The sequence below is a fragment of the Hippocampus guttulatus genome, chromosome 14 (genome assembly GCF_054856545.1).
Source record: "Hippocampus guttulatus isolate MCC_2025c chromosome 14, RoL_Hgut_1.0, whole genome shotgun sequence".
NCBI classification, from domain to species: Eukaryota; Metazoa; Chordata; class Actinopteri; order Syngnathiformes; family Syngnathidae; genus Hippocampus; species Hippocampus guttulatus.
The window spans coordinates 16,977,870-17,002,656 of NC_141274.1; the positions used below are offsets into that span (position 1 = coordinate 16,977,870).

At 42.4% G+C, this 24,787-nt stretch overlaps 2 protein-coding genes across 2 annotated transcripts; one reads left to right on the forward strand and one right to left on the reverse strand.

The window, feature by feature from the left end:
- The first annotated feature begins 836 nt into the window (after positions 1–836).
- Positions 837–13,576, forward strand: usp14 (ubiquitin specific peptidase 14 (tRNA-guanine transglycosylase)). The gene is made up of 16 exons (XM_086129094.1): positions 837–993; positions 2,892–3,037; positions 4,030–4,062; positions 4,144–4,248; positions 5,435–5,538; positions 5,606–5,664; positions 6,681–6,811; positions 6,886–6,966; positions 7,033–7,115; positions 7,195–7,309; positions 8,104–8,169; positions 8,938–9,030; positions 9,106–9,234; positions 9,309–9,378; positions 11,833–11,940; positions 12,538–13,576. Exons 1-16 carry the CDS (start codon positions 978–980, stop codon positions 12,693–12,695), a joined length of 1,497 nt encoding a protein of 498 aa, XP_085985220.1. The 5' UTR covers positions 837–977; the 3' UTR covers positions 12,696–13,576.
- Positions 13,577–13,581: 5 nt separating this feature from the next.
- Positions 13,582–21,155, reverse strand: thoc1 (THO complex 1). Its single transcript, XM_086129093.1, has 21 exons — positions 21,033–21,155; positions 20,766–20,839; positions 20,636–20,696; positions 20,485–20,554; positions 20,004–20,122; positions 19,869–19,917; positions 19,695–19,790; positions 19,413–19,495; positions 19,040–19,113; positions 18,857–18,965; positions 18,639–18,773; positions 15,817–15,917; positions 15,670–15,736; positions 15,363–15,413; positions 15,215–15,285; positions 15,049–15,144; positions 14,863–14,928; positions 14,548–14,631; positions 14,329–14,476; positions 14,163–14,250; positions 13,582–13,930 (listed from the first exon to the last, which is right to left on the reverse strand). Exons 1-21 carry the CDS (start codon positions 21,078–21,080, stop codon positions 13,653–13,655), a joined length of 1,968 nt encoding a protein of 655 aa, XP_085985219.1. The 5' UTR covers positions 21,081–21,155; the 3' UTR covers positions 13,582–13,652.
- Positions 21,156–24,787: the final 3,632 nt, after the last annotated feature.

Here is a 24,787-nt window from a genome sequence, read left to right on the forward strand (position 1 = left end):
ATATCTGGCCTCGACATAATGCATCATTCACTGCAACTTTTGATTTATTTTTTTGAAATATTTGCATTTTTGAGGGAGCGGAGATCATTCTAATGGTAGATTATATTTTACCCCCAAAATTAAACTTTTTGAGAAAGAAATGGCAATAGTGGCTTTTTTTTTAGTTGGTGTATATTAAAGAAAAAGTAGCGCATTTTGAGGGGGTAAACTTGTGTTTGGCAATTGTCGAAGAAAGGGCTAGTGTATATTTTCACGGGGTAGTGCACTTTCAAAGTAAGCTGTGTTTTCTTGAAAAGGCTGCAATTTCAAGAAAAAAGTAGCTTTTAAATGGCATGTTTTGTTGAAACTACAGTGGTGTATGTTTGAGACAAAAGGTTATGGACGGGGGGCCCGAGTTGCTTGATTTTTAAGTAATTTCAAGGAGAAAGCTGGCTTACGTTTTAGAAGAAACATGTATTTTCGAGAACATGTCAAGATGAATTGAGGTAAAGTAACGTTTTTTCAAGAACAAAATTGCGTATTTGACGAGATGGCCTAAGTCAGGAAAAAGGCGGTGCGTTGTGGTTTTTAAATATACTGTATGTTTGCATTGTTTGAATAATTTAAGAATTACCGGTAGCATGTTTTGTTCTGTTTTCAGGGAAACATTGCGAACATGTCGATAATTACTACATTTTGGAGTTTAAAAAAATACGTTTTTTTTCCAGTAACGGCATAGTTTTTGAAAACATTCTTGTCGCATGAGTTGACTTTAGTTTGTAATTCAAAATTGTTCTAAGTATTTTTACATGTTGAGTGCGTCCCCCGGCATGGCAAGTGGAAGCCAGAGCTCATCGATAATTTCCCATGTTGCAGCGTCATTCTACTTGAATGAAGTTCAGACTGCGCTCAACTAGAAGCCAAGTCAACTCATTGGCATCCCGGCGTACTGAAAACAGGACGAAAACAACAATTTGGGACTTTGCAGGTTGGCAAGTATGCCGGTGTTTTCAGGTACGTACTTGTTGTGAGCACGGATTGTGAAATAAAACCAAAAAACGTGAAACAAGTCCTCGGGCTTTAGCACTTCATTTAATTTAGCACGTTAGCTCGGCTAGCTTCATGTGTAGTGAGCGTGCTAACGGCTATAGATTGTCTTCTACACTTTGGGGCGGTAACGTTGAGCTAATACTCAAAAGGCACGACGGTAAACGATGCGTGTAACTAATAATAAGCACATACTTGTGTGATGTTTGATGGTAAGTGTCGAGCTCTCGTGCTGGCTACTTAGGGAAACGAGCTTGTTCTTGCTAACTCAGCTGGTTGGGCTAAGCAGGTGTCAATTTATCACCACTTTTAGCATATTCGTGAGAAACAATGATTCTTGATGTGCTGTTTCGTGAGATCTTAAAAGGCATGCATTGAAACGTTACTGACTCAAACTGGGCTGTACACAAGTCCGAGTAGCGATGCTAACAAAGCCAGCCGGGCCATGAGTTCACATGTCGAGCTCATCATTTTGGGTTAAAACACTAACAATTGCAAGGTGTATTGATTTAATAAATGGAGCGAATTGATCGTTTAGGTTTCAAATTAAGCAACACCATTACTAGCACTACCTGTCACACACTAGCTTAACATGTCAACAGCTAGCCCCTCCTGCCGCCCTCCCAGACAGGTACAGTACTGACTCTTGCTCACTTTTTTTCCTGCTGGGGCATTCACCAGGGGAGCGCTACCGCGGTGTGCTCCATCTTTCACGGAGACTAACTTTTGACACTGGCAGTTTTTTTTTCTCACATGCACATACATTTAAATTTGTTCAGTTAATGAATACGAGTGACATGTTTTCATATAAGGCCCCTATGTTAAGCCTCTGTGTAAATATGATCATCACTGTGGCATTGAATGTTGTCTTTTGGAGCGTACAAAGCTGCTGATAACACAGATTTTTTGTGCATAATTGTCAGCGTTTGTAAAAATTGTAATCAAGTGTAGATGGCGACAAAGCACTTAAATCATCGCGGATCAAAGTATCAACACCATGCATCTTGCAAGTATTGAAGCAAAAACAGAGGATCATAAACTATCATCCATCACCATGCATCTTGCAGGGATTGAAGCAAACACATAGAGGATCATAAAGTATCAACACCGTGCATCTTGCAGGAATTGAAGCATGAACCCATGGTGCATAAACATGAGACGTCAGTAAACTTAATCACAAATATTCAGTCTTCTCAATGCTATTAGCGAGGTTAAATAACACGCTTGCACATGGACAAAAATATGCATGCTAGTACTTCATGTGAACAATGACATTAAGTCATGAAAACACCTAAGTATTTTTGTGGAGAAAAGAGAGAAAATAAGGTGGTGTGTTATTGAGGAAAAAAGTGTCCTGTTTTGGGAGTAAAAAAGTGGCATATTTTCAAGAAAACTATTTTGAGGGGGGAAAAATGAATTTTGATGTAATGAAGGCATATTTTGTAGGAACAGGGGTGCATAGGGTAAAACGTTGCAGGAAACGTGTACTTTCAATCTTTGTTGAGGGGGCAAATGTTGCGATAATTTTTTTTCTTCTCGAAAATACTGCTTTTTTTCCTCCCAAAATGTTTGTTTTGAGGGGGGGACTATATTCTAGGCAATGGTCGTGTACTTTCAAGAGTCAAGGTGGCAATCAGAAAAGGGCTCTGTTTTCAGATGTCTTCCCCCCCGCCCCCCAATTCTAACTAATACCTGTCACACACTTCCAGAGCATGTCACCAGCTACTCACCGACTGCCTTCACAGACAGGGGCGAGCTATTCCTAACTTTATTTCCCGCTGTTTCATACGCCGCCGGAGGACTACGACTGCATATTTTGAGTTCCATCATCATTCATGTGAGACCCTTTTACCTTTCTCACACAGTCAATGTGAAATGGGGCAAAGAGAAGTTTGACGCTGTGGAGCTGAACACCGAGGAGCCACCCATGGTGTTCAAGGCTCAGCTTTTTGCTCTGACAGGAGTGCAGCCGGACCGACAGAAGGTGATGGTGAAGGGAGGCACGCTCAAGGTAAAGCGCATTGGTTTTTGTTTATAGAATGACAAGGCTAGCACTGATTTCAGATCACAATTGGAACTTTAACTAGTCAGTGTCAATCCAGCCTTAGTGCTTTGTATGTTGTGCTTCTTGTTCTTGGAAGACTTGTTGAGGCTGCTTCAGCTTTTGGAAAGAGCAAGAAGATGAAGAAACATGTGCATACCGTATTTTATGGCTTATAAATCGCAGTTTTTTTTCTCATAATTTGGCCAAGGGTGTGATTTATACTCTGGAGCAATTTATGTGTGAAATGATTAACACATTACAGTATAGTCATTTCACATGTTATTTTCCCATTAACCCGCAAGAGGGCGCTCCAGGCCTGTATTGATACTTTCCACATTGGCAGTACTGACGTAGAAGAGGAAGCGCCACATCTTTTACCTGCGGGATTCCTTAAAAGTGACACATAGGATGAAGATTTGCTTGGATATCGTGATTTGGAGTGACACTGATGATTTGGCGAAATTGTGAGCATGTTCTTTATGCTCTTGTTATATGAATAACTCTTAATATTTTACGTGACATTACCAGGCACGTTTCTCAGTTTGTTGTTTATGTGTCATCATACCCTTATTCAGCCTGTTGTTCTCTATTTTTATTTGCCTTTCAAATTGACATGTCTGTTCTTGGGGTTGGATTTTATCAAATACATTTCCCCCAAAATGAGACTTGTACTCCAGTGCGACTTACATTTTTTTTCCTTCTTTATTATGCATTTTTTGGCTGGTGCGACTTATACTCAGGAGCGACTTATAGTCCGGAAAATACGGTCATTAATCTTTTGATTGACGTGCTAGTTCCAACTCCAGAGTTTTTGTGCCAATTTCCGAGCCGATTCTGGTCAAGTGTCAGATTGCGCAAGCTCGGGGACAGGGTTGCTTCATCCACTTGTACTTAAGTCTGTGGTGAATTCATTGTGGTTGTCCATCTAAGTATGTATCCACGCTTGTGCTCCATTTCAGGATGACGAGTGGGGGAACATCAATTTGAAAAATGTGAGTGTTCCAGCGCTTAAAATGAGAATTTGAGGAGCTGAGTGCGAGACAAGGATACATTTCAATGCAACGTGTGTTTAGGGAATGACTCTGTTGATGATGGGTTCAGCGGAAGCTCTGCCCGAAGAGCCTGCTGTCAGGCCCATGTTTGTGGAAGACATGACTGATGAGCAGCTGGCCTCAGCCGTGAGTATACTGAACGGTAGAGCAGGGCGGGCAACGTATGCCACTTAAATTTGGCCCACCAAGCATTTACATTATCAGCAGTCCTTAAATTGTTGGGAATTTAGCCATTTTCTTATATATAAAAAAAAAAAAGTTAATGTTTTTATTAATTTTGTCTGTCTTATGTTGGATTCATCTCATTCAATTGAGTTTTTGTTAATCATGTGATAAATACAACAGTTTTACATGTAATTCAACGTTATAGTATTTTATGGAATAATAGGTGAGTAAATTCTAATTACATCATTTATAAATACAATTTTAAATGAGCAAGAATTATTCGTTAAACTCCTGTTTGTTGCATTACTTTAGCAAATTTCTTCCCTAAAATAATATATTTAGAAATAATGCTTTTATTTTGAATTCAATGTTATTTAATTGTAAAATTGTAAATAATAAAATGCAAAGTAAAAGTGATTAGTTGGTTAGTTCATTATTTTACATTACATATTTTTTTCATATTTGATTAAATTGTGGATTAATACATTCTAATTTAAGATAATTGTAATAAAAATGTTTAAAAATAGGGCAAGCCGCTGCTCCTCCACATCTAGAGGAGCCAGATGAGGTGGCTCAGTCACCTTGTCAGGAGGCCTCCCCGGTGAGGTGTTTCGGGCATGCCCCAACCGCAGGAGGCCCCGACAATGATCTAAGATAAGATAAGAAAACCTTTATTAGTCTCGCAATGGAGAAATTCCCGATTCACAGCAGCAAAGTTATGAAAGGAAGAAGTAGAACAACAAAATATAGGAGCTGCTGGAAAGGCAGCCACTCTAGGAGACACCGGAGAGACTCTGTCTCCTGGCAGGCCTGGGAACGCCTTGGGATCCCTGCGAACTGCTGATTGACTGGTGGTTTATTATTTAACAAGAAAAAAAAAAATTACATACTGTATTTTATGTATACTTTTGAACTTTTTTGTCTTTACCTCATCTTCAAATCACGTGGCCCAGTTTCAGTTTTAAAAATCAAATGTGGTCCTTGGCAAAAGTTGGCCTTGTTGTCACAATGCCTCACTGCGCTAACGCAGTACTAATGCCTGAGTTACATGCCGCACTTGTGCGGCATAAATATTAAGCCATCAAATGAAAACCTGCACATACCGAGTGTATGAAGACATCCGAGTGAGTTTGCGATTCCTCTTCAGATGGATGTTCCCTGCGGATTGACCAACCTGGGCAACACCTGCTACATGAATGCCACCGTGCAGTGTCTGCGATCTGTGCCCGAGCTCAAAACTGCACTTCGAAAGTCAGTTTGTGATCACGTGGCTCCTTGCGGCTGCGATTCACTTGACGACAAGTGTCTCCCTCTGCAGGTATACTGGTGCGCTGCGATCCTCGGGGCCCAATGCGTCGTCACAGTACATCACAGCAGGTAAGAAGAAGGTGGGTGGGGTGGGGCAGGCACATCAGCCATCCATTTATGTGCAGCAGCATTTGCCCTCATCGGGTTCACTGGGGGGGAAAGGTGTAGCCTACCCCAGCCGACTGGTCGCCAGTCAATTGCAGAGCGTGACAAACAAGCAACCCACATGTGGACAATTTCGAGTTTTTGAATGAACCGAACGTGCACATTTTTTGGAAACTGGAGTACTCTGAAGAAAGCCCACACAAGCAAGTGCTAAGCATGTGGAGATTTGAACCCAGATACCCAGACTGCTCCGAGGCAGGTGTGCTAACCACTAGTCGGCTGCGCAGTGGAACGTTGTCATTGTTGCACCATGCGCTACAGTTGGAGCTTTGTACGTGGTGTGAAACACTGCGTTTCTGGAAGCAACCACTGAATTCAGAAAAAGACAGCATCCACCCAGGAAACAAAGATTTGTTTTTTGCGATTTGGGAAACATTTGACTCAAAATAGCTAGTCACTAGTCATTATAACTGTAATTTCCCCATTGCGGGACAAATAAAGGATATCTTATTAACAAATGAATAAATAAATGGACAATAATATTCATATTTGTTTTTTTAAAGATATCTTTTAAAAATGACTACACAGCTGAAAAGTTAGATTACAGCTTTTTAAAAAAAACGAATTTAGAATGTTCAAGAAAAGTCAACTTACATTTGTTTTAATTGGCAGTATTTCATACCACTCTTTCAGAGATGTCACTGCAATAGTCCCTCTATATATATCGTGTCGGACTATTTTTGGCTCAAGTATCGGTGGCTGGTTCTTGGTCGCCTCCATGAGTACCCGATACCTTAAATTAAGGCTGGCATTGGCCCAAAACCAACACCCGGTATCGATGTAGGGCACTTCATGTTAAGCTGCAATTGCACTGAATGGCCAATTACCGTTTTCCGCCATGTCGTGCCCTCCATTTTGTTGCCCCAAATTGATTCTTCACAAAAGATGAGATGATTTTGGCCTCCCGCTTGTGTCCTCAGCTCTGCGCGACTTATACGAGACCATGGACAAGACCTCGTCCAGCCTGCCTCCCATCATCCTTCTGCAGTTCCTCCACATGGCCTTCCCACAGTTTGCTGAGAAGGGAGAGCAGGGACTATACCTCCAGCAGGTTGGGAAAACGCACTGACCCAAACAGCAACGACACATCTCACTCTTGTTAATTCCCTTCTTTGTACTCTTCAGGACGCTAACGAATGCTGGCTACAGATGATGAGAGTTCTTCAGCAGAAGCTGGAGCCACTAGAGCCAGAGACTCCCATGGAGGTGGAATGCGCACACACGCAAAGCATTGTTGAAACGGAACGGGATTAACAATCCATTTCATCTTAGACTGACGCTGAGAGAGGAGCCGCCTCCGCCTCCTCAAAGAAGAACTTTATTGACCAGTATTTTGGTGTCGAGTTTGAAACGACGTATCCTTTATTAACTTTTGAACTCATAATACCGTCCAGTCCGATTTAGGATTTCTTTTCCCCCTTAAGTCTTGTTCAGCATGAAATGCACAGAGTCAGAGGAGGAGGAGCCAATCAAGGGCAAAGAAAGTCAGCTCCAACTCAGCTGCTTCATCAACCAGGAAGTCAAGTATCTGGCTACGGGACTGAGGCTGGTACGTACATGACGTACCACCGCGTCGTCTCTTCACTTTTCCACATGGCAAATGGGGAATTGTGGGTAAATGTGAGAGGAATCTACGAACAGAATGATATCATGTTTAAAGTTTCATTTAATTTGGGCCTGTCTAGACGGGTTGTGTATTTAGCGCCCCCAAATGTCTGTGCGCAAGGGTGTCGGGCCCGAGCGCTCTTTGAAGTCCACAGGGAGTCGCCTTACAACTTGGTAGGAAACAGTTTATGAGCAAAGTGTTTTAGAGCATCAAAAGACGGTTTGGGAACTGGTAATAAGTGTCGCGGCCCAGGCGAACATTTGCCATCTGCGAAGTCTGCGACTTGCTTATTCGTGGCAGACCAGACATCTTTCAGTGGATCTGTGGTTCAAAGCTTGACAAAAGTAATCGAATCAGCAACTGGGGGTGTGGTATGCAAATATCGGGAGGCGGTGTTTTTCTTGTATTTTGCATATGTAAACAATAAAAGACCGACGAGGAGCACGAGGAACTTTGAGTGAGTGATCAACTGCAGTCGTTCGCTCTGGGAAATCGGACTCTCGTCGGCTGCACCAACAATCTTCCCTGAGTCGAGTTCTTTTGTTTAAACTTGTCCGGGTGTAATTCTGACAGTAATGCGGCCATTTGGGCAAAATGAAAATGAGCCACGTAAACATTTGACGCTGGAGTGATTGGATTGGTGGAGAGAAGTGTGCTGTTCAGCGTTGACCTTTTGTATGGCTGCATGGCTCGGGCGCTTTCCAATGTTACCTAACCGCCGTTGCTTATGTCTGCAGAGACTTCAGGAAGAAATCACCAAAATGTCAACCAGCTTGGAAAGAAATGCTCTCTACGTCAAATCTGTAAGCAACCGACAATGGGGCCACTCCAAGGACAACGTGGACATGGATGGACTCTAGCTCCTCCCTCTATTTCCGCCAATTCTTTCTGCTCCTCTTCTGCCTTCTTCCGTTCTGCGTCTGCCTCTTCTTCTTTCTTATGCCACTTTTTTCTTCCCCTCCTCCCATTATTGCAACGCCTCTCTATCTCGTCCTTTTCTTCTTCAGCTTCACCCTACTGTTTTTTTCTTCCTTCTCATCTTCTTCGTCCTTTGGCTCTTCTTGCACTCGTTTTCGCTTCTCTCCCACTTTGCTTTTTTTCTTCTCCATATCAATCTTCTTCGTCCAGTTGTTTTCCCTCTTCCTTTCTCTTCTTGTCCTCCTTTTCATATTCTTCCTTTTTACCTGTTGTCAATCCTGCTATCATGGAAATATTTTCCTTGTTTCCTATGTGTTTGTTGCATGTAAAAAACTGAACTCTTTTGACAAGTTACACTTTTTTGGTGCCGTTTTTGCTGACCCTGTTCATTTTTGCTGGCTCGGGAAGGAAGACACATTTTAGTGCCGGCTTTAAATTCTTTCAAATTATTTTTTTAATTGGAGAAAGTCAAATTGCCAATAAAGAGACAAATGACGTTTGTATTTTATGCAGTGTGCATCAAAACAAAAAAAATCAAAAATTCAGGACAAAGTTAGCTTGTCTTGGTCAGGTTTTCTCAACTTTATTTTGGAAATGGGGTTTAAAAAAAAATCTGCCTTACTCTGTCCTTGTCTTCTTGTCCCTGTCCTCAGTCAAAGTTGAGTCGCCTCCCCGCCTACCTGACGATACAGATGGTTCGTTTCTACTACAAGGAGAAAGAATCTGTGAACGCCAAAGTGCTGAAGGTGGCTCATGACCACGCACGGCCGTCTCTTTAACCGTGCGTCCGTTTTTTCTGACACTGCGTTTGCTGCTTTCAGGACGTGAAGTTTCCCCTGATGCTTGACGTGTACGAGCTTTGCACGGCCGAGGTGCAGGAAAGCATGCTTGCTACCAGGTCAAAGTTCAAGGAAGTGGAGGACAAGAAGCTGGAGAAGCAACAGCAGAAGGTGAAGTCGCGACAGCCCGCTTGATGTACGGATCGACATTTGATCATATGTGATTTAATATCACATTGTTGTAGGCCAAACAGGAGACCAAGAAAGAAGTCTCGGTCAAGGAGGTGAAATATGAGCCCTTCTCCTTTCCTCATGGTGAGTACGAAACATCACTGATCATCTTTCTCTCCAAATTGGCATCGCATCCACCGTGTTTGCCTGGGAACCAGTTCACGGTGCACCCCGACAGCTGGGATAGGCCCCAGCACGCCCGCGACCCTTGTGAGGATAAAGCAGTTCCAATAATGGATGGCAAAATATATGCTTTAGCCTGATGTATGGAAACACTGTTTTTATTTATTTATTATTAGTAATACAATTCTGTGTCAAAGTTAAGTGTTTTATAGAGTACATACACTGCCGTGAAAAAGTATTCCCGCCCCCATCATCATTATTCTTTTTTTGTGCACATCAATCACACACCCAGGTTTCAAATCATCAAACCCATTTTAATATCACTCACAGGACACCCAAGGAAATGCAAAATGACAGTTCAATTCATTTAAACACAAAAAAAGGGCACTTGCACTGGATGGCCAATTACCGTTTTCCGCCATGTCGTGCCCTCCATTTTATTGCCCCAAATTGATTCTTCACAAAAGACGAGATGATTTTGGCCTCCCGCTTGTGTCCTCAGCTCTGCGCGACTTATACGAGACCATGGACAAGACCAAACCAATTTTAATATCACTCACAGGACACCCAAGGAAATGCAAAATGACAGTTCAATTCATTTAAACACAAAAAATATCTCACCCTACCTGTCTCTCTGTGAAAAGATAATAACGGGTTGTGCCACCCTTGGCAGCAATAACTGAAATCAAGCGTTTGCGATAATTGACGATGAGTCTTTCACATTGGTCTGGAGGAATTTTGTCGCACTCTTCTTTGCAGAATCTAACATGACCACAACTCGGCATCTCAATTGGATTGAAATCTGGACTTTGATTTGGCCACTCCACCCCCCCCCCCTTTTTTTTTTAAATCCATTCTGAGGTGAACTTGCTGTTGTGTTGTGGATCTTTGTTTTGCTGTCTGATCCAAGAGCACTTGAGTGTGAGGGCACCAACTGATGGCTGGACGTTCAGCCCTTCTCATTGTTCCATCAATCACAGCAATTTGTCCTGGTCCTGAGGTAGCGAAGTAGCCCCAAACCAACACGCTGCCACCACCATGCTTCACTGTTGGCATAATTTGTTCTTTTTATCAAATGCTGCTGCCATTTTTACGCCAGATGTAATGGGCCACACACTGTCAGAAAAGCTACATTTTTGACTCCTCAATCCACAGAATGTTTATCCGAAAGTCTTGAGGATCATTAAGATGTTTGTGGGCAAATGTGAGACGAGCCTTTGTATTCTTTGCTGACAGCTGGGGGTCTCGCTTGGCAACTCTCCTATGTAGGCCATTTTTAGCCATTGTCTTTCTTATGTTAGAGTCATGAATGACCTGAACTGAGGCCAACAAGGCCTGCAGGTCTAAGATGTTGTTTGAGGTTCTTTTGTCATTTTAATATACTTGTATAATTTTATCCATCCATTTTCTGATCCGCTTTATCCTCACAAGGGTCGTGGGGGGTGCTGGAGCCTATCCCAGTTTTCTTTGGGCAGTAGGCGGGGGACACCCTGAACTGGTTGCCAGCCAATCGCAGGGCACTCGGAGACGAAAAACCATCCGCGCTCACAATCACACCTAGGGACAATTTAGAGCAGGGGTGCCCATTACGTCGATCGCGTATTGGTCCCAAGTCGATCCGAGGTGGAGAGGGAAAAAAACCAAAACATTTGTGTCTCTGCATGTTAGTAATATATTTTTTGTGTTAATGCACACTGCACCCTAATCATTCTATCAGTCTCACCTTCACAAAAAGCATTTTAAAAATAAAATAAAGCCGCGTCTTCTTTAACGTGTAATGCGTTAGCAGTTGTTAGCGCGCAGCAGTCTGCAGTTGCAGCTTGTGATCAGAGTTGTTGCACTATATCTTTGATCGTTATCACTATTCTCATTCAGTTTGTTTTGTACAATTCACAGAGGGGACGGACAAAGAATGGGAATCTGGAGGGCAGAGAGAAGCATTTTAAAATTGTACGTGTGAGCTACCATCGTTAACAGGCTGCAAAAGTGCGTCGTGTGCCTCAGCGTCAGACTATTGCTCATCACGGCATGCGTGTGTACATGCGTGCATGTGTGCGCGGTAACGGGTCGATCACGGGAGGTTGGTTGATCGAAAAGTAAATCTTTGGTGAAAAATGTTTGGGCACCCCTGATTTAGAGTGTTCAATCAGCATGCCATGCATATATTTGGAATATGGGAAGCAACCAGAGAACCTGGAGAACACTCATGCAGGCACCAGGTGAACATGCAAACTCCACACAAGAGCCGGACCCGGAATTGAACCCTGCACCTCTTCACCGTGAGGCCGACGTGTTAACCACTTGATCAATAGTGCCGCCCGTATATTTTTATATACCATTATATCTTGATGAAAACTTGTGACAAACATAATGAATATTCCTGTCAATGTAATATCTTGAATGTCTCTTTTCCAGATGTGGGTTCCAACAACAGTGGCTACTATGACCTGCAGGCGGTGCTGACGCATCAAGGCCGCTCCAGCTCGTCGGGGCACTATGTGGGCTGGGTCAAGAGGAAAGAAGGTAGTGTTGCCACATTCATATGCCAAACAAAATTAATGACATCACTGGAACAAAAATTGGAAAAAAGTTTTAATTAACGAATTTTTTTTTAAAAAAAAGGAAGGGGCGGGGGGGTGCCACGGCAACTGCTGGACTTTCAGCTCTGTGAATGAGTAAGACAGACCTCTGCTCACATTCAAAGACGTGGCCAAACAGAATATGAAATGGAACAGCATAGACAGAAAATTCTGGCCGACAGAACAGCTAAAAAATTAGTTTTGTGGAGGTCTGTCATCAAATAGATGTTGAAACCACAGGAAGTCTCAGTTGCGTCGATTGACTGACAGACTTTCAATGTATTTTTGTATTGCTGTCCAAAAACAGTAGCAGTCGTTAAAGAATTGTAGCTGCCTTTTTGCACAAACCATAGTGCCTATTTTTTCCCCCGCATTCTTGTAATATGCCATAAAAAATTAAAACAAACTGAATTTATAAAACAAAAGAAGTGTCTCTCATGAAAAAAATCTCTAACTCTTGTAACCCTGGTATTCTATTTGCATTTTGTTGCCTTGTGAGGTTGCATCTAATCATCCATGCTTTCCCTTTGTTTCTCTGCAGATGAGTGGGTGAAATTCGACGACGACAAAGTGAGCGTGGTGTCACCGGAGGACATCCTGCGGCTGTCAGGCGGCGGTGACTGGCACATTGCCTACGTTCTACTCTATGGTCCGCGGAGACTGGAGATACTTGAGGAAGCAGACAAGGAGGAACATTAACGTTCCCGTGTTGGGACAGAGGGCACCTTCCTTCAAATTTGAACCCCCTCCACAAAAATGCACTGTCTGCAGAAGCCGTGCAATAAAACTGGTGTCTTTACTTAATGGATCACCTCAATTTTTTTCCCCGTTAGGTGTTAAAATTTCAACCATCGTGAGCTTAGAAGGAAAAAAAGGACTGGATCAAAATGCGAGGCTGTTAATGTTTTTTACGTGCCATCTGGTTTTTAAGGTGCAACTGTGTACACTGACTTGGCTTTCATTCCTCTTCTGTTAAACAGCAGGGGTGGGCAACCTGCACAAACATGCAGCCCCCCCCCCCCCCCCAATGTTCTCTGTGCAGATTTTAGGTGTGGTTGGGCCAGGAAATGTTTTTGTCACTTGTCATCAAGCCAAAGCCATGTCTGATATCAACCTATTGCCTCAGTGCCATTTTCGTCCCAAGGAATTATGTTGGAATGAGGGGAGGAGCTTCATTTAGTTTGTTGAATAAAAATGTGTGAGGAAGTCTTTCGTACATTGACAAATAACGCCACACAGGATGGCCAGATTCAAACACAGAATTACAAACCTCTAATAGGCTGCCACAGATGCAGATTACAGTAAGTGTAAAATGGTTCGGGTATTTTCATAAATGCCCTTGGGAGTGCTTGTGTAAAATGCGCCCCCCCCAAACAAAAAAACGTTGCCCACCGCTGCTTGAGAAAACATCTGCCAAATGCTCACTTCTGGACTTCAAGACCAGTTGAACTGTTGGAAGTTTCAAGTCTTATGTACTAAAAACTGAGCACGTTTTTTTTTTTTGCTTCATCTCCACTCTTGTTCTAAGTTATTGACTGATGGCTTTTCATAAGTGCTGCAAATAAAAAAAGTGTATGCCACTATGTATCAAAAGGCATCTTTAATGTGAACCTAAGAAACAGTACAAAACAGAACAAAACAAAAAGTCTGCCTGATTCAAGCCTCGCTGAGGTCGTCTGCCATTTTGGCAAAGCCGGCCGCGTTGAGTGCCGCCACCAGGCTCTCCACGGTTGCCTGCGCTCCTTCCCGGTCCTGCCAGGTGACCAGCAGCAGCTTGGCCCGAATGTCGGCGTCCTCGCTTTCAGCCTCAATCTCACGCAGCTCGGCTGCCCGCATCTCCAAGTGCGAGGCCAGCGACTTCCAGCGGCCACCCAGCTTGGCCGCCACATCATCCATCTGCTGGTTGCTCACCATCTTGCTTGGCATACTCGGGCCTGGGCAAGCAAAAGATGGTCAGTTCATGGGAAGAATACCTGAAGCAGCACGCTTTTGTGTTGAGGCAAAGGAGTTATTTGATTCATGTGTGTCTTTCAAGAAGAATTATTTTTCTCAAAGATTTAGTCATTGGTAAGTTAGTTGTCCCGGCACGTGGACGAGTTAAACTGCTCGGTAGCCATTTTAGGTCCACATTAAGTGGCAATTACTTATAATAAAATGGTCTCTCACTGTCATTGCTCTCTTTGAGCAGATTGTCTTCATTTTCGTCATCATCCTCTTCCTCGCCGGTTTTGATCTCCTCCGAGGGGATGTCCTTCTGTACGGTCACATGACATTGTCATGTTAGTGGCCATTTTGTTTTCAAACACCATTCAAACTTGGAACGGTTCCTTACAGGCAACTCCTTGGCCAGCTTGCTGACCATGCTGTCCAAGTAGTCGGCCAGACTGTTGAATTTCTGGTTGGTGGGCTGAAAAAAGTGTGGACTTCTTCTGGAGAGCAGCCGTAATGCCCGCCAGCCATAGTTTGGGTTCCGGACAACCCTAGGAGGAGGAACGCAGCGGTGGAAAACTTTGGGTTTTTGTTTTTTTCAATCAGGCGGAGGGGAACTTACTTGTACTCTTCTTCCACCATGTTGACAGGGTCGGCCTGTTCGATGGCTTCGGCGAAGAATTCATCCAGCGAGGGCATGAACTCTCTGCCATAAAATAATGAGAAATAAAGCAGATTGGTCAGAGACCCTGAAAACATGTCCAGTGTTGACCAAAACATACACGTATGAAAAGCGTGGTGACTTTTTGACTCGGTCAAATCCCTCAAAAAAAGTTGGTTTACTTGTCGTAAAAATGAGGCACAAATTTGAACCTCAAAATGCAAACATTGAACACGTCATCAAAACCAAAAGATTTTAAGTAGTGAACGGTTTTACCTGCTGTCTGACTTGCAGGCTTCCGTGTTGTCCAAGTTCAAGTTCCACAAGCGAGTAAGCTCATCACTTAATATGTAAAAAAAAATAATAATAAAAATTTAAAAGATCAATAATAATCAATCAATAAATGTAAAAAAAAAAAAAGGAAGCTATTCTGAAGCAAATAATCAAAAAAACAATTCTCACTTTCCCATGAAGATCTTTCTGTCAGGGCCTTTTCCCAGGAAATCTTCTGGAGCAGCTCGTTTCCTGGAGGGCCGCTTGGGCTTGTCGTCGGCTGGCCTGACAAACGGGAAAAAGGTTGCAGACAAAAATCGAAAGAAGGGCAGAAATCCTTGCACTTTTGGCGTACCGCTCCTTGACAAAGCTGGGGCATCCTTCATTTTTCCAAGAGATCCAGTTTTCCTCTGTATTGAGGATGCGCTGTCGCAAGCGAGGCACAGATGGTTATTAACACGTTACGCCACGTTAGCTTCAGCAATACTTGGGTGATGACTTACTTCCACCATGGTGGCAAACTTGTCACCATCTGGCGGAATCTCTCTTAGAAGCTATGAAAGGCAGGGGGATGGGCCCAAAATGTGAAAAAATGTAGTAGTATGATGACAATTGACAAAACACTCAGGAATATAGAGTAAGATGGCAACCAAGCGGAATGACAAATTGATTTTTACATTCATTACATTACAAAATAGATCACATTGAATTTTAAAAATAGGATTTTTTTTCATGCATTATTTATGATTTGGAAAATGTTTTTATATATGCAGTACATATATATATTTACACTCACACACATACACACACCTGGTAAACTAGTTTCGTGGTTTCCTCTATCCACGCAGCTTGGTCGTCGTTTAGCAAGCAGCTGGAGCTTAGAGAAGAGCACATTTTTTAAAAAAAAAACAATTTTAGTCATTCAAATTCATTTTCCCCAATGTTACAAATCCTTACCTTTTGAATTTGACTTGTCCTTTGAGGTACTGGAAGAGGATCAAGTATTGCAACAGAATGTGGCGTCGAAAGTTGCTGTCACTCAGCTGCAAGTCCATCAGCTGCACAGGTTGACAATAACATACATGAATACGTTTTGGCATTAAAAAATAAACATAAGAAAACATGATGAGGCTTTTGCTTTCTTTTCACATCCAAGTGCAAAACAGTGAACCACCAAGCTTCCTGTTCTGTCTCCCTCTGGTGGCCATTGTTTTTGTTTAGGTTTCTTTGGACAGGTTGTAACTGGGAAAGTACATTTCTTGTGTGTGTGTGTGTTTTAAATACTTGGCCGGCAAATCTGATTCTGATTCTATGTGAAATGAAGAGAGGTTAGACAAAAATTGTTCATGGCAAAACCCAAATGAGCAAAGAAGTAAACATGCAGTACACAGTAATTCCCTCTCCATCGTGGGTTCCACATTTGCGTTTGCATTTTTTAAATTTTTTACTAAGTTTGTAACTCTCGATCTGTCTCTTCCACTGTCTGCCACTAGATGGGGGCACACCATTTTGTTCATCCATCCATTTTGCGATCCGCTTTATCCTCACAAGGGTTGCGGGGCGTGCTGGAGCCTATCCCAGCTGTCTTCGGGCAGTAGGCAGGGGACACCCTGAACCGGTTGCCAGCCAATCGCTGTGGCCACAGAGACGAACAACCATCCTCGCTCACACGCACACCTGGGGACAATTTGAGTGTTCAATCAGCCTGCCATGCATATTTTTGGAATGTGGGAGGAACCCGGAGGACCCAGAGAAAACCCACGCAGGCATGGGGAAAACATGCAAACTCCACACAGGAAGGCCGGAGCCGGGATCGAACCCACGACCTCTGCACTGTGAGGTCGAGGCGCGAACCACTACCATTTTGTTTGACATTGTAAATGAAAAATAAAAAATAAAAACAGGAAGTATCAGATCATCCGTCTGCTGCCTGAATGTGAGACTCTTGAATCCTGCTTTTTACGCCTCCAGTAGTTTGTTTGCTTAGGGTGTATTTAAAAAAGGTATTTCTTTCGCGTTGACTTCACTTTTTGCAGGACTGGGGTAGAATGTCTCCCCCCCCCCAAGGCCATTACTGAATACAGTGGTAAATGATCGCTTCCTATTATTTTGACAAACGAAATTGCTGTACTTCCAATTATTTTTACAACAAGTCCCTTTTTTTTTCTCTTTTGTAACCTGGTGAAATGAAAATGGACCGATTTTAGGGTGTCGGACGCTACAGCAACTGTATTTTCCGCACTATAAGGCGCACCAAAAAGTCTTCAATTTTCTTAAAAGCTCACCGAGCGCCTTAAAATCCAGTGCGTCTTTTGTATGGTCATTACGGTAATACATCGACTCCAAGATGGCTCCTTTCTGGAGACATGCTTCCAATGTTATAACTTGCTGTTGGTTCAGTCAACTATGTCGCTGCTTTATTAAATAAGTTTTTGTTGCAGCTCCGAAAAAAGGAGAGCTGTGGTGTTCATTTTTTTTCAAACAGTCTCAACAAATACAGGTACGTCTTTGTCTGTCCAAGTGTCTTCTTCCGTTTGACTCGAGAGGCGTTCAAGACCGCCTCTGAAAAACGTAAACTAATGATTACTTCAATGAAACTACGAAAATTGAAAATAACACATCAAAACTGAAGAACCTGCAAGGATATCACAAAATAAATTCTATAGCCTCCCCTACAGAATTTATATTGTGATTTCATCATTTGTGAAGACACAACAAAGGAATAAATAATTACTCCTGATATCTGATCGTCGTAGTCGTGGCGCTATGATCAAGGAAATGCCAATGCGTTTTTCGGAGGCGGTCATGAACGCCTCTTGAGTTGAACGGAATAAGAGAAGGCACGGAGACGGACAAAGACTCACCTGTATTTGTTGAAAAAAGGAGAGCTGTGGTTGTGGTTTTATTTATTTTTTTTAAACACAGACTTTATTAATGGTTTTCACAGTCTCAACAAATACTGTACGTCTTTGTCCGTCTCCGTGCTTTCTTCCATTCCACTCGAGAGGCGTTCATGGCCGCCTCCGAAAAACGTAAATTAATTATTACATCAATGAAACCACGAAGAAAATCAAGCGAGGATATCACAAAATAAATTCTGTAGTGGGATACACAATTTATTTTGTGATTTTCTGTTTTGATGCATTATTTTCAATTTTCGTAGTTTCATTTAAGTACAGTAATAGTTAATTGACATTTTTCAGAGGCGGTCATGAACGCCTCTCAAGTTGAACATACACCTCTTGGGTTGAATGGAAGGAGAGTAGCACCATCTAGTGGGGGCACTGGAGATTGCGCCTTATAACGTGAAGCGTCCAATGTATGAAAAACATTTACAAAGTAGCCATTCATTCATAATCCAGTGCGTCTTTTCGTGCAGAAAATACGGTAATTAGTTTTACAAACAAATTCATCTTTTTGATATATACAGTATATGTATATATATATATATATATTTTTTTTAAACATCAAATTCTTTTATCTTTTTGGAACCTCAACATTTTCAGTCACAAATAATAATGGACTCATACTAATAAAATTAAATACAAACATAAATTAAATACTCGCTAAAAAAATTAGAAATTTTTAATTTTTTTTTTTAAACCCTAAAAACTATAAATAAACCAGTATAAATGAGGATTTGAAATAAACTAAAACAATAAATAAATAACCACAAATGTTAAATATAAATATGTAAACCTGTGTAAAATACAAACAATATAAAAAAATAAAACACAAAAATACACACTTCAAGCCAATCAATGAATAAAAGGTGTCACCTTCTCACTGGTGAGGAACTTGGCAAAGTAGACGTGCTCCCCGCCGGATGCCCGCAGCTCCTCCAGCTTCCTCTTGGACGCTTGCATGTCATCCAGCTTGAAGCTCTTGAACACAGCCAGCGTCTCGTCCGAGTACTGCGGCATAAACCACGTCTGTGCGTTTCATGTTCAACGGCGCCCACGCGACGCCTCGAGCGGAAGCTGCCACAGTTCCGTACCTTGAGGAAGGTCATCCAAGAGACTTTGTCGTAGCACTGCACCGGGTTCCGGAAGTAGTCCTGCAGCGTCCAGAACTTTCTGTACAGGTTGTAGTCGATGGGGATGGAGCTAAAAAGCGCACCAACAATGCTGGTGAGCAGCTACATTCTTTGGGTGCTGTTTTTGGCACGTGTGCGACGTACCACGACGCTGGCGCTTCCTCCTCGCCCATCTCTCCTTCCTCCACCTCCATACCGTCTTCCTTATCGTCCATGTGCTGCCACAACAAGAATGACAATGTCATTGAAGCACCCCACCTCCAAAAGACAAACGATACAAAGCTTTCTTTAAAAAAAAAATAGATAAAAAATTTAATGCAAGGAAAATCAAATAGAACACTTCAAACCACCGCCATGTTCAGATCAGATGTGAGAATTGAGCCGTTTTTGTGACACTGCGCCGGACGGGAAAGAGTGATGTTCACCATAGGACAGGAATTGTAACAGTCATGCGTCGTATGACTTTAAACAAAAACAGTCGGTAGTTGAATGTGTGACAGCTCAGACGCTAACTAACCTTAAGTCCAAAAGTGCTTTCATCTTCATTTTTGTTGAACACCGTGATGTTGTCCAGGTTGAACTGACTCTGGAGATTCAGACCTAGCAACACCACCACACAACAGAACCGCTATTCTAGCATGAAATCAATGAACGCTGCTTGATCATTATCCACAGGACGAAGCAATTTAATGCGCAAAATGTTACAATGATACGCTGTAAATGAGAGCAATAAATGAGATGACGACGTTCAATAGAAGAAATAATTTCAATGTGCTTTATACGCAGGAGTTGTTCTTACCAGATTTTTCTGACAGCGGGAAGAGGCGAGCCAAGAAGAGTTGGATCCGTCCGCAGAACACAGTGTTCTGAGACTTGGACAGACGCCGTAGAAGATCTAGAAATTTGAACAAGAGTGTGTAACTTTGACTTCAACACTTCTAAAAGAAGATATAATAAAGAAATAATAGCTTACCATTACACATCCTTAACAGGTAGTTCTTACCAGCAGTGTAGAATGAGTTCTGTGAGAGGGACAGAGTTTTTAGGAAGGGAGCATTAAAAAAAAAAGACAAAACAAAGAGGGGTTGTTGTTGGTTTTTGTATTTACGGATTTCCACGTGGAGACGTTCTTCTCCACAAAGGTAAAGATGTTGTCACACTGGTCCAGCGGAAGACTGTCCAGCACGTCTCCCAGCAGCACGAAAGGCGTCGTCGCAGAGCAGATACCTGCATGGATACAAAATGGCTTTTACCACGGCATTGTACAGCTGCACCACGATTGCTGTTTGGAAGACACAATTTTGGTGTGCTTAATTAAAATCAATATACATTCAGCCATTCTTTTCCATACTTCATATCCACATTACAGTCAGGGTTGAGCCGGAGCCAATCTCAGCTGACAAAACATTTAACGGATGTAATTATTTTGTGTTTGTTCAAGATAGAAGGAAGCTAGAATTAAGTGTTTCTAGATTCAACGGTTCATCCAAGCAAAACTATTAGACGTATTTTCATGGAGATGGAATGGCACCAAGAAAAAGTCAGGAATGAGTCACAGTTGTGTATGTATAGCGGAAACACGTTGTCACCTTCAGTGACTGCATCGATGCTCATGTAGATAAGAGACAAGTAGTCCTCACAGCTCGACGCCTGGTCCACCTGAATACAAACACAAACATTAGCTCCACTACAAGTGCATGGGTAACGAATATACAGTATATACAAGTTGACATGGCTTACAATCTGCTCCCCGAGGACCCCTCTAAAAGCCTGGTCCAGTGTGGTCTTCTTTTCGGTCTCACTGCAAAGCGCAGTTAGCGCAAGGTTAGCATGCACGCGGAGTTGTTGGGGTTGTTTTGTTATCACTTACTTTCCAGGGATGTGATGAAAAGCATGTATTATCGCTTTACTGCTTTTGTCGCCCAGCGCTTGCTTGGTCGATTCCTACGAGTTTACGACAGGAACATTTAACGTGAGATAACACCAAACTGTTAGCAGAGGCTAAATTAGCAAAGAGGTAGTGGAAAATGAAGCGCGGCGGGTCACACGCTTTCGGACAGGCGTGATTTGTGATGATACAACACAGCACTGAATGGTGTACTTTTCCATAAATAAATACTATTTGACGTTTTCCCACCGTGAGCTTGTCTTTGGCCTCAATAAAATCAAACAAGGGAGGCGACATCTTTGCATACAACGAGCCAGAAGTTGAATTAAACTGCTTCCGGGTTGTTGGTCATTGAGTGGTGGTGCATTCAGGTTATCGGAAATGCCAAGTGAGTTTTGTTCAGTTCGTTGCGGTCACAGGTCAATATTAATAATTACCAGACTTATGGACCCAAACGTTCAAATGAAACATTCATGAAAACCACGGTTTTTTTTTGTTTTATTAGACGTTCAGCTTCGAGTGGCGATGCATTCTGGGATTCCTCAGACGTTTATGTATGTATGTATGTATGTATGTATGTATGTATGTATGTATGTATGTATGTATGTGGTTATTTGTTTGTTTGTTTGTTTATAGCTTCCTGGTCCTATTTATTGATAACTTCCTTGGTTCCTGGTCGTTCAATGAAGTGGAGATACGTCCAATGAAATTTCACAAAACCGTACACACAGACACACACATACAAATCTCTCTCCCTCCCTCCCTCTCTCTCTCTCTCTCTCTCTCTCTCTCCCTATATATATATATATATATATATATATATATATATATATATATATGTGTGTGCGCACAGTGGGTGTTTCAAGTCCAAATGCTCTAAAATGGCTACACACTAAGTTTTCCACACATTCACCATACAGTATGTGATGTTTGACATCTTTCAAAATATCAAGGTTAAAAGGGATTACTTAAAGTCCAAGTTTTGGAGCAACATTGTTGAAAATCAGCGTGAAACAAACTATTTCATGTCACATATCAAATTAAAGCCCTTGACAAGGACGTTGGAATTATGTGATAGTTTTGGCGAGGTGAGTTTGCATAATGATGCAGTGACCAAAAAAATTTTGTTTGTTTGTTTTTTTTGTTTTGTTTTGTTTTTTGCCCGAAAATGTCAAAATGTAGCATTTTCTGGTGGTCAAGAGGATTTGCAATGGACCTGGTTGAACATTGTGGGCTCAAAGTACAATAGCATCCCCGCGCCCCTGCCTCTTTTGGTCTCTCTCTCTTTCTGTTTTCTCACTCCTTTGTTATTTCTAGATTCATATAATGAGAGCATCTCCCAACACTCTCCCATGTTTCCCCAGGCCTGGAAATAATCAAGCTCTGCAGTCCCGAGGGCCAAATCATTTGCGGCACAAAAACGAGCGTGGGGCAACAAAAAGAGCATTGTGCACTCGGTGGAGGACAAACTGCAAAACAAGTTTGCGTACACAATGCTGCGACCTCCACCGGGTTTAAGCACACTGAGGAAATAGACGTCGGTCACACGGCGCCCATAAAACATCACGTGAGGACGTTTTGTGTCATATCAGGGCCATAACGTGCTTAGTTTTATTGAGGATATCACATTCCTAAAGTCCAATGCAGTTTGTTTGGTTTATGAAGATTGAAATGCGGAATGAAGAAGCATTTCCATTTTGCAGGAGCAAAATAGTGATCCACTGGACACTTCAGCTCAGCAAGCATTTAAAGAGTTAACACTCCTAGTGAGTTTTGTATTTTTCTTTGGATTTTTTTAATGTGGAAAAGTTCATATGAACATTTCATGAATGTTTCATTTGAACGTTTGGGTCCATAAGCTCATATGAACATGAAAATGTTCATATGGTTGACGGTACAAGCCAAAAGTGTGATAATGCAACTGGAAATGGTGCCTTCGGGTAAAATAGGAAGCAGATTGTACAGGATGTTCACCAAATTTAATGTCCTTCCAGCCTGTGAGTAATTTTCCATGTTGAAGGAGGCACTAAACGGAAATTGGACTTGGACACCAAACTCCTATAGTGACACGTAAAATGATTCGGGACACTGACAACAACACGTTAATGATCACCTGGCACAACATCACAATGACGTGCGGATGTGCACCCGAGCACGGAGCACCTCAGGGCCCTGATTGCCTCACAAAAAAAAGCACATTGGAATCTATCGGTTCAATTTCAACAACCTTGGCGAGATTAACAGTCGAGCATAACGTGTTGAGAAATGATCCCAAAGTCATTGGAAAGTTATTCAATGATTAGCTCAGCATGTGTGCACACATCATACACTCAAAAGTCACTGTGTGCACCGGTGGAGGAAGGACACTTTCACAAAACACCCAGGAAAAAAATTCATCATTGCTCTTTCTTCCAATTCGTTTATACTCAGCATCGTCAACATCGTCATCATTGCAATCAATCAGTTTTCTGAACCGCTTAACTTCATGAGGTTTGCGCGGCGTGCTGGAGCCTATCCCAGCTGTCTTCGGGCAATAGGCAGGGGACACCCTGAACTGGTTGCCAGACAATCGCAGGGTGACAAATAGACACACAACCATTCGCGCTCACAATCACATCTAGGTACAATTGGGAGCTCCCAATTAACCTGCCATGCATGTTTTTGGATCGTGGGACGAAACCCGGAGTACCCAGAGAAAATCCACACAGACACGGGGACAACATGCAAACTCCATACAGGAAAGCCGGGGCGCGGAATCAAACCCACAACTTCTGATCTGTGAGCCGTACGTGCTAACCAGTTGACACCATGCCACCTACACACAAAAACAAACCAAAAATTCAGTAAACTACTTGAGTGCTCGAGCATGACAAATATTATGGAGAACATACGGTGTCTGTATCTAAATAGTGGGAAATTCCATCCAAAATGCAGATGTTGATGAAATTCAAAGAAGTTTGAAATACGGGAAAAAGCATGTTGACATCATCATTTTATGATCTTCTGCAACCTTTGAGTGATTTTGTGGATTATAAAAAAAAAAAGTATAATTTGTGGAATAGATTACATAACCACAACTACCAAAAATGTGGGGGTTTTTTCCATTGAAGAAATCCTCATTTTGTGCTTCTTCAGCCGTGTGCAGAGGCAGCGGTAAAAAACCCCAAAACATTCTTTCAAATGTAATGATAATAAGTTGATGAAAGTCATATTATGTAAACGGCAACTTGTAGGCTGCTTGCACATTTTGAATCGTGACTCAACAATGACAAATGACAGAAATGGGCTTTTGGAAGGTTAAAATGTGACATGTGCTTCACTGTTCTTGACTCAACAGTGTGTTAATATTCTGCACCATTAAGCAGGACAACTATCAGGAGTAAAGTCTTGTTGTCAGGGTAACAGAAGCAACCTAAAGTACAACATGAATGAATGGATGAAAGCCTGCCTCAGTCTTTTCCTTTTCCGCCACTTTGCGTCCACATCTCCTGGCCAGCCGTACGTCCCACGTTGCACAGTAAATACTGTAAAGCTCTTTCAAAGTGTCCACAATGCAACCGCAGAGTTACAGGATTGCTTTGTTCATATTGTTGCTCTTTAAAGCCAAAACGCGAGCGCCAAAAACTCCTTTTGAGTGCGCAAAGAAGCAGCGGCATGCAGCTGAGCAACACTCGCCTCATCTTCTTGCCAACTGGAGAATTTGGAAAAACAAACGTGTTTTATTTCCTCGCTATTTTCATCTGATCACAGCCCTTTTCCCCCAAGACTTTACAAGAGTCATTTGAATCAGTGGTTCTCAAAGTGGCACCGCCGGTCCCCGGAGAACATGAGACGCAAAATAATTTGCAATCAATGATTACACTGGAAGGACGGCACCTGTGGTTGACCGATTCACATGTCACCCTCACAGTACAGAGGTCATGGGTTTGACTGCGACACCGGCCTCCCTGTGCGGAGTTTGCATGTTCTCCCCGTGCCTGCGTGGGTTTTCTCCGGGTGCTCCG

What these genes read in the sequence shown, in the direction of transcription:
- usp14 (XM_086129094.1), top strand. An exon ending in AGCCAGAGACTCCCATGGAG is followed by an intron (nt 6,967 to 7,032) that starts GTGGAATGCGCA and finishes ATTTCATCTTAG; the next exon opens with ACTGACGCTGAGAGAGGAGC. An exon ending in TGGAGAAGCAACAGCAGAAG is followed by an intron (nt 9,235 to 9,308) that starts GTGAAGTCGCGA and finishes ACATTGTTGTAG; the next exon opens with GCCAAACAGGAGACCAAGAA.
- thoc1 (XM_086129093.1), bottom strand. Translation starts at nt 21,080, where the DNA reads ATGTCGCCTCCCTTGTTTGATTTTATTGAGGCCAAAGACAAGCTCACG. An exon ending in AGGCCAAAGACAAGCTCACG is followed by an intron (nt 20,840 to 21,032) that starts GTGGGAAAACGT and finishes GTAAACTCGTAG; the next exon opens with GAATCGACCAAGCAAGCGCT. An exon ending in AGAAAGATCTTCATGGGAAA is followed by an intron (nt 14,929 to 15,048) that starts GTGAGAATTGTT and finishes TTACATATTAAG; the next exon opens with TGATGAGCTTACTCGCTTGT.